The sequence below is a fragment of the Sminthopsis crassicaudata genome, chromosome 4 (assembly GCF_048593235.1).
Source record: "Sminthopsis crassicaudata isolate SCR6 chromosome 4, ASM4859323v1, whole genome shotgun sequence".
Lineage (NCBI taxonomy): Eukaryota > Metazoa > Chordata > Mammalia > Dasyuromorphia > Dasyuridae > Sminthopsis > Sminthopsis crassicaudata.
Genome location: NC_133620.1, coordinates 397410130 through 397423236, shown reverse-complemented (window position 1 = coordinate 397423236; position 13107 = coordinate 397410130). Strand labels below are relative to the sequence as shown.

Below are 13107 nucleotides of genomic sequence, written 5' to 3'. Positions count from 1 at the left end.
ACATAATTGCAAAATAAACCACTTCTAAGTGATTCAGGTTTTGGTTATAGGGATTTTTCTTCTTTCACAAATAATATCAACAGTGTGGTTTCATTAATGTCTTATTTTAAGTCGTATTTTTCAGACTTAAAAAGATTTCTTGGAAATCAGGTAGTATCTGTCTCTATCTTATTTTATTGCATTTATATAGAAGAACTCTTTGTAAACTGAGAGTCCCTCCCACTCTGAAAGTGAGAGTAGTTTTTTTAACCAGGGTTTTTGTGTCCCCCCCCCCCCCCCCCCAGGGAAAGGCAACAGTTGAAAGCACAAATAAAATTGTTTGCTTTCCTTTTCCCTAATCCTTTTCCCCATGACTAAGTTCTATGAAAAGTAAAAAAACAAAAACAAAAACAAAAAACCAATCAAAATCAGAATATGGAAAAGTGAAAACTGCAGTTTACTTAAAGATGTTTGCTCCACATACTTAACAAAGGGCAGCAGCTTAAATATCGGTAAACCACTTAAAAACCAACAATACTTTATGAAGTTTAAGTCACTGCCTTGAATTGTTTATAAATTTCATCCAATTTTATTGCAGGAATTCATTGTTAAGGCAGAAAAAGTTAATATTACATATAAAGAATGATTTTTACAGAGGAGGGCCAAACTAGGACTACAGATGCCTGGGCACAGGGGCCTTCAGGTTACATATTTTCTCTGACACCATGTGCTTATTATCTGTTGTCACAATTTGGTTCTTAAGTGGATGGATTTACATAAATAGACACATTAGAGATTATAAAATGACCAAAAAAAATGAGTTGAATGTTTGCTGAAAAAATAAACATAGCTAATGGAAACACATTAATATGCTGTCAATAAAAAATGTCTATGAGAGGACGATGGCCATTTATTTGTGAGATGAAATGGTTGTGCACATAATTCACTCATAAATGACCAAAGGCAGCACACAGCCATGAGAGGGGTTGGACAAGAGGTCACCCCATGTCATGGGATATCTTTCTGGTAAGATATAGAAAGCCTGAAAATAACTTAAGTCCAACAGATACTTTACTATTATGGACCATGTAAACCCAATAAACAATCAGCCTCAATAGTTATAAGAATCTGAATTACAAACTAAAACTGCTGACATTTAGGACATCCCTCAAGGTATTCCCCAATCTTCCTTTAAGCATTATATGAAGTGACAGGATTACAAATTGGTATGTTCAAGGAAAAAAAAAAAACAAAAACACTTTTGTAGTTTAAGAAATGATTATGCATTAAAATAAAATTGAGCTTTCATCACACATATGTAGTTACTGGCAAGATAGTAATCAATCTTTTAGAAAATTCTTGGAACCATGAATGCTGGACAAGGTCCCAAGCACGTAGAGGAATTCCCTGCTGCCAGGGTGACCAGGTAGACCATAAGGGCAGTAGAAGCCAGCTGCTGTTGGAAACTTGGCAGATGTGCTACCTAGGGAGCAAGGCAGGAGAGAGGAAAGCTGTAACTGCTCCTCAGGAACTGTTCTTCCCACCCTAACCTCCATCCCCCAATACCAGGCAGGACCTCTGACAGTCTGCTCTCAAGCCCTGCTCACTTGGGTTCCTTGTATTCTGGTGCCATTTTTTAAAAACCACAATTCTTAAGTAGGTGATGGTGACCATAAGTAAATACCTGTTCACACATTTGGTACTCTGATGTTTATGCCACAGCTCTGGCAGCAGTTGGAAGTGTAGAAAGTTTACCTGCCTAATCTACGAAGACATTAAGTTTCTTCTTTCATGGTGGCAGGAGTCCATGCAAGATTTGTAAACAGCAATATAAAATACTGTAAACATAACTCAACAGATCTTGTATAAAACAGAAGTAAATCCAAATTTACAAGTGGGTAAAAAAACCAAGAGGGTGGCTCCACATAAAAGTCCTCCCTCTTTTGTCAGGTGATTCTTTTAAATTACAAATATAATCCTGAGCTGAAAAAACTTGGGATTTGGGGAAGAGCTATTGTTGCATACAAAAGGAATGTCCAAAAAGAAGTTTGCTCTCTTCTTGCTGCTCTCTAGTGAAATTCAACTGCCAGACAAAGTTCTGAATGTGTTACTTTGGAGAAATTTATAGTTTAGTGTGGCGCCCAGGTCTGGACATGGCTGAAGCACTCGACATGACGGCTGCTGCGGCTGCATCCTCTGCTTCCTCCAGCTCATCTTGAAGCTCCTGGCTGACACTAGACTGAAGGGCTGCAGGAGTGAGCCACTCCTTGGGAAGGCAGCTTTGGAGGAATGGTATACAGGAGCTGAAGTAGGCAAGTCGATTGACCCAACGAGGAATCTCTTTCCCACAAAGAATCTACAGGAGGGGGGGGAAAAAGGCAGGTTTTGCGTTACATGAAAGGTAAGGTTAATCTTGTCTAGTGCTGAGGAACGAGGGTAAGTCCTTCACAGGCCATATTCCAAGTGCCCTTTGACAAAAGCTACCTCCCAATGAGGGGTCTGGAACTTTACAGCAAATGATATTCTTTGCTTTCTATATTTTCACATCTATAATATTTTAGTAACATCACCTGCCTTTTTGCTCTCTTCATGTTCTTCACAATTATACTGGGAAACATCTAGGAAAGTTTTCAGTTATTCCAAAGTAAGATACCAGGCTAATATATTAGTGCATCTATGGTAGCCTTGGACAAGCCTATCCTCTCATTTTCAGGGTCCCCTATGGCTCTTGGTGCATTTCTGGGAGCCTTTTCCAGGCTCCTGCTCACATGGCTCAGCTGAGGCAGAAGAAAAGAATACCAGGCCTTCTTTACCTGCCCTGAGGCCTGTTCTCTATCACCTGGCCTTCTGATGCAGTCTCAGGTTCCTGAACTATGCTGCTCAATCCAATGAGGCCTGAAAATCCAAGAGTATGAGCTTCTTAAGATCTGGGGCAATCTTGATTTTTCTATTCATATTCCTAAAGATTGGTGTATATACTAAGTGTTTAACAAAGGCCCATTCACTCATTCAATTCATTCATTTGGCAAATGTTCTTTCCTTCCTTTCTTCACTTCCTTCTCAGGCCCAAGAACCTGTCATATGAGGTTTATCAAAAGCACTGGAATTTATCTAGGATAAAACCTCTTCCTGCACTACAGGCTTAGTTGTTCTATGACTCATTCCCACCACAATCACACAAAAGTATTGATTCCTAATTTATTTATATCCTATAGTTCCCTTGGGAGCATGAGAGCATGATAACTGGGGAGGGGTGGGGAGAGAAAAAAAGGGGGATCCCACTTGACTGAGAAGCTGCTTGCCTACTCAGTCTTCTGACTTTTATTCTGCCTTTGTCCCATACAAGTGGGAAGTTACTACTACACTGCATCTTAGGTGGCTTAACTTAGCTCTTCTACTTTTTCCCCCCCTGTCCTTTCCCTTCTGCAACTAGCAGAGGTGAGAAGAGAGCCTTATATGCAGATCACTGTAACAACTGCCTGACAGGAAAGAGAGATCTCTATGCTCTAGGTCTGTGTCACAGGTCAGAGTGCATTCTTAACAATAAGTGGGCATGCTGAGTGAAATGACATCCCATTGGTGATAGTGTATTTCCTTTGTCCATCAATAAAATCTCTAGGGATGAGCTGGGGAGAAGAGAATAAGAAATTTCCTCCTGGATTTATTCCCCCAAAGAGTAAGTTAAAATTCAATGTAGATTTTACACTGAAAAACCTCATATGTCACAAAAATAAAATTTTCCTTATAAAGGAAAAAACTCACTGTACTATGTGCTCAACAAGACTTCTTAGGTAGCATATATTTTTTAAAATCTCCATATACAAATTTAATTGGCTTTATTCTGTAAAGCAATGAGCAGTGAATTATCAAAAAAATAAGTTTTAAGGAGTATTTTTAGAATCTCTCATCTTCAACCTGTACATCAGCCATGCCATATAGATGCCCTCTTTTTATTTCCACTTCCAAGTATTTCTTTTCTTTTTAATCTACAGCTCGAGTGTTACCTTTAGCATGAAGCCTCTCCTAATTCTCCCCTTTGCTAGTGTCCTCCCTCCCTTGCAAAGTACCTGAAGAAAAACAAGAGCTGCAGGGCAGAGAGTGCAGGACTTGAAGTCAGGATGACCCAAGTTTGAATCCTGCCTCAGCTGCTTACTAGCCATGTGATCCTGAGTTAGATGACTTATCCCTAACTTCTCCCAAACTCAGTTTCCTGAACTGTAAAATGAAGATGACAATAACATCTACCTCACTGGGTTACTGTATGGATCAAATGAGGTACCATATGTAATATGCTTTAAAAAAGCAGTTGTTATATATTCTGTATATATTCTCTCTCTCTCTCTCTCTCTCACACACACACACACACACACACACACATTAATTACAGGCAGGGGCAAGGATTGTTCGTTTTTTTGTAAGTAGTCAGGGGTAATGGAGAGAGCACTGGACTTGGTGTCAGGAAGACGAGAGTTCAAATATTGCCTTAAAGTCTGAGTAACTTTCAGTGAGTCAGTCCCTTTCAGTAAGATGGGAATAATAGCGCCACTTGTCACATAGACTATTGTGGGAATCAGAAAGGAGAACCTCTGTAACCTCAACAGAAGTTAGTTGTCACTGTCTATACACTGCCTTTTATATTGTGCCTATATATCGCACACACAGAGCCTGGCACATAGGAAGCACTTAATACTTGTTGATTGGTTGATGTCTCATAATGGTTACAATTCCATTTTAAAGAAGAAAGACAGAATGATAAAGCAGTGAGACCATGGACTTGGAAGTCAATTCAAGAAACATTAAGAAACTCCTACACATCAAGCTCTGGGCTGTGGAAAATAGACACTAAAACAAGAGAGTTCCTTTTCTCAAAGTTTTGGAATTTTGGGGGAACAATATAAGCAGAGATTATTAAATGCAAAATATACAGAAAAATTTTCTAGGTTAGGGGAGATCAGAGTTCTTCAATTCTTTAGGTTTATTTATTTAGGAGATAGGGAAACAGGTTTGAAGTAAACAGTTTCTTAATTAACCAGAATGGGAGGGATGAAGGAGGAGGGGAGTGGAGGCCCTGTGGTCCACAGCCTGAATCTCAGGAACCCAAATGCAGTTGGAGGTCATAAAGCTCAGCTCTGGGCTGTATGACCTCACCTTGGGTACTCCACAGAGCCATGATGGAAGTGGTTTTGGTTAAACACTATGAAATATAAACTATTTGTTACTGTCAATCTTGAGGCAGTGTCAGAAAGGCAAAGAAATAAGGAAAGCAAAGGTCAAAAAATGGCAGAAATGGGGTGAAGTGGCTCCAATGAAGTTTATTTCTGAGAAGGTACCAGCTGGTTGGGGAGGAGCCAAACAGAAGCTCCTGGAAAAAACGATTACCTCTCATGAGGTAAAATAATGACCCAGAAGTCTTGTGACTTTAATTCAAACACTTGCAATTTAGTCAATAAAAACAATTTAGTGCAATAAATGCAATTTGGTCAATAAAAGTGCCTAACTTAAGAACTTTAATAAATGCAATGACTATGATTCCATGAAGACTGATGATGAAGCCTACTTACTGAGTACTTAATTACTTATTGAGAGGTGACAGATTCAAGATACAGAATAAGACATATATTTTGAAATGCCCAATCTCGGAATCTGTTTTGTTAGGCTATGCATTTGTTCCAAGAGCTTTTTTTTTTCATCCCCCCCCCCCTGCAGTAGGGATAAGGGAATTGGTAGGAGGGATAAGGGATAGATAGGGTGATACAGCCCTCTCCTTAGCTAACAACCCCTCCCCAATAAAACAACAAAAAAGGAGGTTCACTGAACCATTTTAAAAATGCATAGAAAAAGAAAGGCCTGTATCACAAAAAAATAGCCTTATAAGTGACAGGTTTGATTTATTACAGTTTTAAAGATTTGCAATTTCATATATAATTTTCCTTTTTTATTCTATTTCTTATATGAAAATACTTGTTGTATGCTAAGTTTGGGATTTAAACACTAAATAAGTTTTGGCTAGATATGTTCAATTGTAGATAGAGCACAGCAAAAAAAAATCAAATTGTCTCTATCCCTTTGAAAATGCTGAAGTGGTTACTGGGGCCCACGTTTATATCACAGCAGTCCTAAGACCCCTAAGCAGCATGGTGGCAAGAGAAAGAGCAAAGGGACTAGACTAAAAGTTAGAAGCTCGGTGTTTTTAGCTTTGACCCTTTTTGATCTGGAGCAAGCTGTTCGGCTATGTTGTTTTTCAGGTCTTCACATCTGTCAAACAAATGCCAATGTTGGGCTACATTATTTCTAAGGTCCTGTTTTCCAGTTTTTGATTTCACAGATAAAATTTTAAACAGGCTTCTGAAGGTATATGAATTCTGAATGCATGCATGATATCTAACATCTGTCACTGCACATATAGATTCCCCTTGTATGAGAGAGAAGCCATGGTGGTCTACAACTTAACGGTTACTGTTTGTTACACAGTTTGAAAGGAACTTAATTTTACAATATCCTTCCAATGAGATGTCTACTTGAGATGTAAGCTGGTATAGTGATAAAGGGCTAAACGGAGCAGTTGGGTGAACTAATTTGGAGTCCTACCTGAGACACTTATTAGCCATATGATCACAAGCAAATCACTTTGTCTTTCAAAGTCTTAGTTTTCTCATATGAAAAATGTTAAATGTGAAAAATTATTCTCTCTGAAAACACTTTGAAAAAAATTTTTTTTCTGGATCAAGCAGCAACAGAGAACCTCTATAAGAGATAGTTAATTTTAGATGTGGTGCTAATCAAGGAAATGGTGAACTATCTGACTAAGAATCTGAAGGCGAGATAACTAAATGATGATTCACTAAATTATATGAACCATATAGAATGACACTGTGGGTGTATCAAGAGTCATTACTTTAATATCCCTAGAAGACTAGGGGAAGAGTACAGGAATACAATGAGCAATGACTCTTCTTGCCACCAGTGAAGCAATTTGATAAACAAGGAATAACATTTTAAAAGAGAATTTTAAAATTATGTTAAAAGCAAGGAACAGTGAAGTGGCAAATGTCTTAAAATGGATTAAATAGAGATATTGAAGAAGCATCAGAAATGCACTATATTCGTAGTGGTTCTTATGTAATCCTGTCATTTTACACAGATGAGCAGCTGAGGCTGAGCGAGGTTAGTTACTTGCCCAAGTGAAGCTGGGAATTAAAATTCTAACACATTTACAGAATTCAAATCCAGCACACTTTCCATTCTACTTAAAAGTACCTCCCATTAAATTGTAAGTATTTCAGTCCTACAAGAATTTGCTTGTTCTGACTCCAGGAACATAAGCCTATTATCAATCAGGAGCCCAACAATCACTCCTCCAATTCCATATAATCCAACCCATTTTGGGGAGCATTCTTCAACTATTCAGTCAAGTTGTAGGGAAAGCTCATGCAATGAGAACTTGAAAGACATTTCCTTTTTGGGAGGCCATGGAAGCATGACTTTTTGCCTCCTGAATTATAATGAAATTGCAAGGTTACACAAGGGCAGCATAAGCTCACACAAAACAAGAATTAATAAATTTGTTGATTTGGGAGATTTCATTGTTTTGGGGAGAAATGCAAAAAGACCAGAATGAGGGAGGAAGCCAAGTAGAAATGGCATTGGATCATGTGGGGAAGCCTTGTCATAATCTCTGGTCTCCTATTAATTGTGTGACCCTAAACAAATCACATAAGTTCTGTTATCATATTGCCTTTTACATAAAGTAAGAGTAGAAAAATTAAACAGCGAAGTAAGATGTAATTAATGAAACAAGAAACAAATACTAAATAGCATTGTCTGTTTGGAAGCCCTTTCAGATACAATTTCATTTACCTCTGATAAAGCTGAAGAAAAGTGATTGCAGTTTTTATGCATCAAATGATAAGCATTGCCTCTGTACTCTTTCCCCAATTCTTCTACAATCTTTTCTAAATCATTTTCTAGGAAGTCAGTGCTTCCCAAAACAACAGCTTCTCTAAAACAAAAGGAAAAAATATAAGTACATAGTATTTTAGGTATTTATAGGCTTGTATTTATAATCTGGTAGTCTTAGAATACTTTGATCAATATAAGAAAAGGAACTATTAATAAGACAACCAGAAAAATAAGATTTCTTTCCCATTCTAATTATCTTAGATTTTAATTTAAAATACATGAATTTAAGGTACATTAATTCTAACTTGTACAAAAACAAAATAAATATTTTCTTTTCTTATATCAATAGCATTCTATTGTTAAGAGTCCTAGATCCAGCGTAATGATATTTATGCTAAGTAAAGAAACTAAATGTTTCTGATGAAACCTACTTGACATTACTCTCCAGCTATTTTAATAAGCTTTCCATTATTCCAGATCTATACAGGTGGTAGCTATAGTAAATAAAGAAAACAAACAAAATCTTGATTAACTACCCTTACCATTAGGAGATTGATTATATTATCTTTGCAGTAATACATTTAATTTATTTATAATTGTTCTGGCAAAGACATGTAAAGACTAAACAATAAAATATCACAAAATTCAAAGTAGATGTTATGAAAGAGTTACATTATAACCTCAATATATTATTCTCTAGAAAGCAGAATCTGAATTACAACAGATTCAATAGGATATCAAAGGGGAGTTTAGTTGCTATAAGGCTGTCTTGGTAAGATGATATATTTCAGGTTATAAATTTAGAATAGCATGCGAGTGCTCTACCATCAAGATAGCTCACATTGGTATTTGGGCTTAGTGCAAAAAAAACAAAAACAAAAAACAACACACTATATACTTTTACTTTAAATCTTCATTTCATCAAGTTTCATTACCACTGGTTAAATAATTTTACACTTTGAATGTAATATGTTGAGGTTTAATTTAAATATAAATCTTATTTAGAAGCTGAAAAATAATCATTTAGTTTCAAAGCTTTTAAGATAGATTAGGTCTAAAGATATGCACAACAAATTTTAGTTTATTACAATCAATACAAACATCATCTCATCAATGGATTTCAATATGTTTAATTATGCTAAATTTCTATATTGCTTCTCTTTCACTAGGAAAAAGAGAAAGCTTTCAATACTGGTAACATACACCCAAAAAAGTTAAAGTGAGAAATAATTATAAAACAAATCACATTTGATATCCTTTAGCCTTCAGAAAAGTACCAAAGGTTAACAATTTAAAACTAGGTAGAATAATGCTTAAAAGCTAAATAAAAATAATAAATAATAAATGTTGAATTATTTCAAATCACCCTGGCTCAATTTCATCTCTATGCAATAATTTCAATCAATTTAATTACAAAATGTACAAATAAAGACAATATTAAAGAAGCTCTAGAAGTAAGCAAGCTTATAGACATTTTATATTATGTGCAAGTAATAAAAGCTCTGGCAGCTATGTATGACAACATAATACAATTATCCTCCCTACTTACTTAAATTTAAATGTTTCTCCTAGTTCAGAAGCATTTCCTGGGGAAATTTCAAATATTCCAGAAAAGGGATAAGGATGACCACCATAAGCAAATTCTGAAAAGAGAAAACTCATCATTTTTAGTATTTTTTCACAAAGTTAAATTTTAAATCAACCAGGATGCTGAAACTTCTTTACTACTGGCTTTTATTAAATGCAAAGGATCTGAGAATATGAAAAATGAAAGCATCTCAAATGAAACTCTTTAGTTGTTGGTTATTCTAGTCATGGAGGAATGAGTTGAATGAATACTCAATGAATGTAGATTTTTTTTTTTTTTTTTATATTAACAGTAATTCTCTGGCCCTTCTTCCCCAAGCTATTAAAGGGTTATTTAGTTATTCAGGTTTATAGGTCAGAAACAGTTTGTTGGCAGGCATTTCTATAGCTCAAAGTATTTCTTCAGACTCAATGAACTTTTATCTAGCATGATAATAGAGAGGAGTTCCATACAATGAAGACCTAACAAAATTCCAGCTTCACTCCTAAGTTCTCTCTCAGACATTACAGTGTGATTTTAGGCACAATTATCTGATTTCCAAAGTAACTTTTAAGCTTAAAACGACAAGTTCAGGCTAATGTAGTTTTAAAAAACTCATAGAATAATGAAGGGTAAGTGGCAAAACAGTTCGCAGGATTAGACACTCAAATCTAGAAGTGACCTTAGACATAGCATTCAGTTTCAAGATGGCAGGTGAGGAAATTTGTCTCTGTAATGAAATGCCTTGCCCAAAGTTGCACAGGTTAATAGCAATATGGAGTTATGCATACAGGTCATGGTTTGACTCCAACATCCAGGGCTCTTTCCACTGAACCATACTGTTGCTAAATTAACTTTTTCATTCTTAATGTATATTTGTGCTCCTTTTCCAGGAACAGAGGATACTTAAGTTTCTGCTTTAAGTCCCTCAATTTCTCTTTGGTTAAGAATTTCATATTAAAATGTGGTTTGGTGCTGAAAATTTTAAATTCAATAATTCACTACTACATACATTACTAGTAACAGAAGGCAGACATAGAAAAATGTTTGGAGGCTTAAATTCTTACTAGACAGTAGTAAAGAAACAGAAAGCAGAGGTAAATTTAGTATTTTACTGAAAAGTTAATCTCTTTAGTCTACACAGAACAGAGTCTAAATTTATGACATCTTTTTTGAGTAATACAAAAACATTTCAAAATTTAAAAAGTAGCCATAATTGGGCACCTCTGCTTTCTTTTCTTTTCAGAATGAAGGGGACCTAACTAATAACCAATTTAGACAAAAGCCATCAAAGTCACTGGTAAAAGAAAAAAACATCTTCAGCCAAGTCTAACGGCATAGGTATATTTTGCAAAAAACATCACATTTTTTGAGGACTGCAAGAGGGAGGCAGTTTGTTAAGTAAAAAAGCCTTAAAGAATGGTCTTCAATAAATTACACTTTACACCCTAATATCTAAAACAAGGATTAATGAATAGTAATGAGAAATAATAGGATAGAAACAAAGCACTTTGGAATCATAAAGTAAGATACAAAAGTCTTTATTAATGATGCTAATACATAAAAGCAAATGAACCTATTTTGTACTTATATTTTGTACCTCATATGCAGTCAGTATGGATAACCCTAGGTAATACTGAATGAATTACAATAAACCCACCTGAAGTCAAAAACCGAAGTACCAAAAGTGAAGTATATATATGCATCTTCATAATAAGTATACATAAAACCAAATATAACTTTTAAACAAGAGGCAGATGACATCTTAATGATAGATGTAATACTAAACAATACAATGAACTAAATCTGAAATAACAATATAATTTTTCAGTTACTCTCTCTAAAGTTCTCATCACAATTTTTTGTTCATCATTCTCATTTACTTTTCCTCTTATTAATCTGATATATTTAACAGAGAGATAGCATGGCATGATGGATGAATGGTTAGGAAGCCTCCAGTTCAAGCCCCATTTCTACCATATAATAGATATGTGACTCACCTAATCTCTTAGTGCCCCAGACAGCTAAGATCATTTAAGTTCCAAATTGGCTTTCCTGATAGAGAATATGTACCCTAACTAATCCCCACACTTATGAGATGACAGGTTGAGACTTTTAAAGAGATGACAACAGACTCTAGCTAAAAGAATGCACAATAATATTGCTTAGGGGATTTCTATTCCTCCTTTCCCAAAGAATTAAGCCCTGCTGGAAAGTAATTTATAAGTTGGGAAATGAATATTGAGGGGCTTTCTGGTTAATTTTCGGAACCACAGAAGCTAGAAGAACAACTGTTTAATAAGGAAGCACCCCAAATCTCAACTAATAAAAAATTCTAAAGAATCACATATCTTTATGAAGTAGATTTAAAGAAGACTATGTATACATACCTCTACCATACACTTCTATTCCTGAATGGAAAACTCCAATTCCAATGGATGAGGTGTATTCATTCATCCAGTACTGAAGAGGGAAAAAAAATCCCATCATAATCATTTAATTTCTAATAAAATGCAACTCAATGCTTCATTAACAAAAGACACTTATTTGTAAATTCATGCTAATCCTTTTTTATCTAGTAAAAGGATATGTAACTTAATAAAAAAGCAAAAAACAACATTAGAAAAAGTTGTAGAAAAGTTCATTTTAGTAGATTCTACAATCAAGAGAAATCAAAATGAGACAAAAGGGCACAAACTGTCAGGTAAGATCATCTGTTTTGAGTTTGAGCAAAGAAAAATATATTTATTTCTTATAGGTATGAACTCAGAAGTTTAAAGTTTTTAGTATCCTATAAATTCTCAATTAATACTCAGGTTTTCCTATAAAAATTGGTATTTCTTATTGTACTTATTGACAGATAAATGATCCCATTTTCTTATTTCTCTTCAAGAACTACCATCAAGTTAAATTTTAATATAGTTTAATACTGGAGAAAAGCATTATTTAGATAAAAATTTAGAAAAAAAAATTAGATAAAATTAGATAAAAATCTATTAGATTAGATAAAGAGGAAGTTATTATGACTTTGGGGCAAATATAATTAGGTAGATAATATCACAGGATTAGTTAACATTAGACATTTATAAAATGTTCAGTATAAAATGTGCTTATGAAAACAATGGTTGGCATATGTTAAGTACTTAATATTTGTTGATAATGTTAGAATAGTGAGGCTGCCACTATAGCGCAAATTCAATCTCAGTGAAAATACAGATCAATCTTAACTATGATATTTGCTATTATTTTTGTAAATTTGAAGTTTTAAGACCTTCCTATTCTAGGGAAACACACTAGATGAAGAGTGATAAAGTTATGTGAGCAAAGGTATGGGGAAAGAGAGAGAGAGACAATAAAAATGTATCTGGGGGCCATTAAATAGACCAGTTGGGTAGTTCAGAGAGGCTTTGGGACAGAAGTAGGAACGAAGCCTGAAGGTATGCTTCAAGCAGTTTACAAGGACTTTATTTTGTACACTGAGAAAGCAAAGGGAATGGGATGATCAAAATGAGTTTTTAGATCAGTCTGGCAACTATGTCTATGATGGATTAGAAAAGAGAACTATTAGAAAACATGAGTGAGGATTCTATTACATGAAATAAAAGCATGAATTAAGGAACTGGAATGTAAAAGAATGGACATGGAAGATTACTGTGAAGAAG

At 35.0% G+C, this 13107-nt stretch overlaps 1 protein-coding gene across 2 annotated transcripts in view; it reads right to left on the bottom strand.

Annotated features, from left to right (window-relative positions):
• Nucleotides 1–548: 548 nt before the first annotated feature.
• DESI2 (desumoylating isopeptidase 2) overlaps nt 549–13107 on the bottom strand; it is a 36678-nt gene continuing 24119 nt past the window's right edge. For both annotated transcript variants that reach the window (XM_074262559.1, XM_074262560.1), the window contains 4 exons: nt 11836–11908; nt 9428–9521; nt 7837–7978; nt 549–2335 (listed from right to left, as the gene is read on the bottom strand). In XM_074262559.1, coding sequence (XP_074118660.1) covers nt 2102–2335; nt 7837–7978; nt 9428–9521; nt 11836–11908 — 543 coding nt within the window. In that variant the 3' untranslated portion in view covers nt 549–2101. The remainder of the gene's footprint in view (nt 2336–7836; nt 7979–9427; nt 9522–11835; nt 11909–13107) is intronic.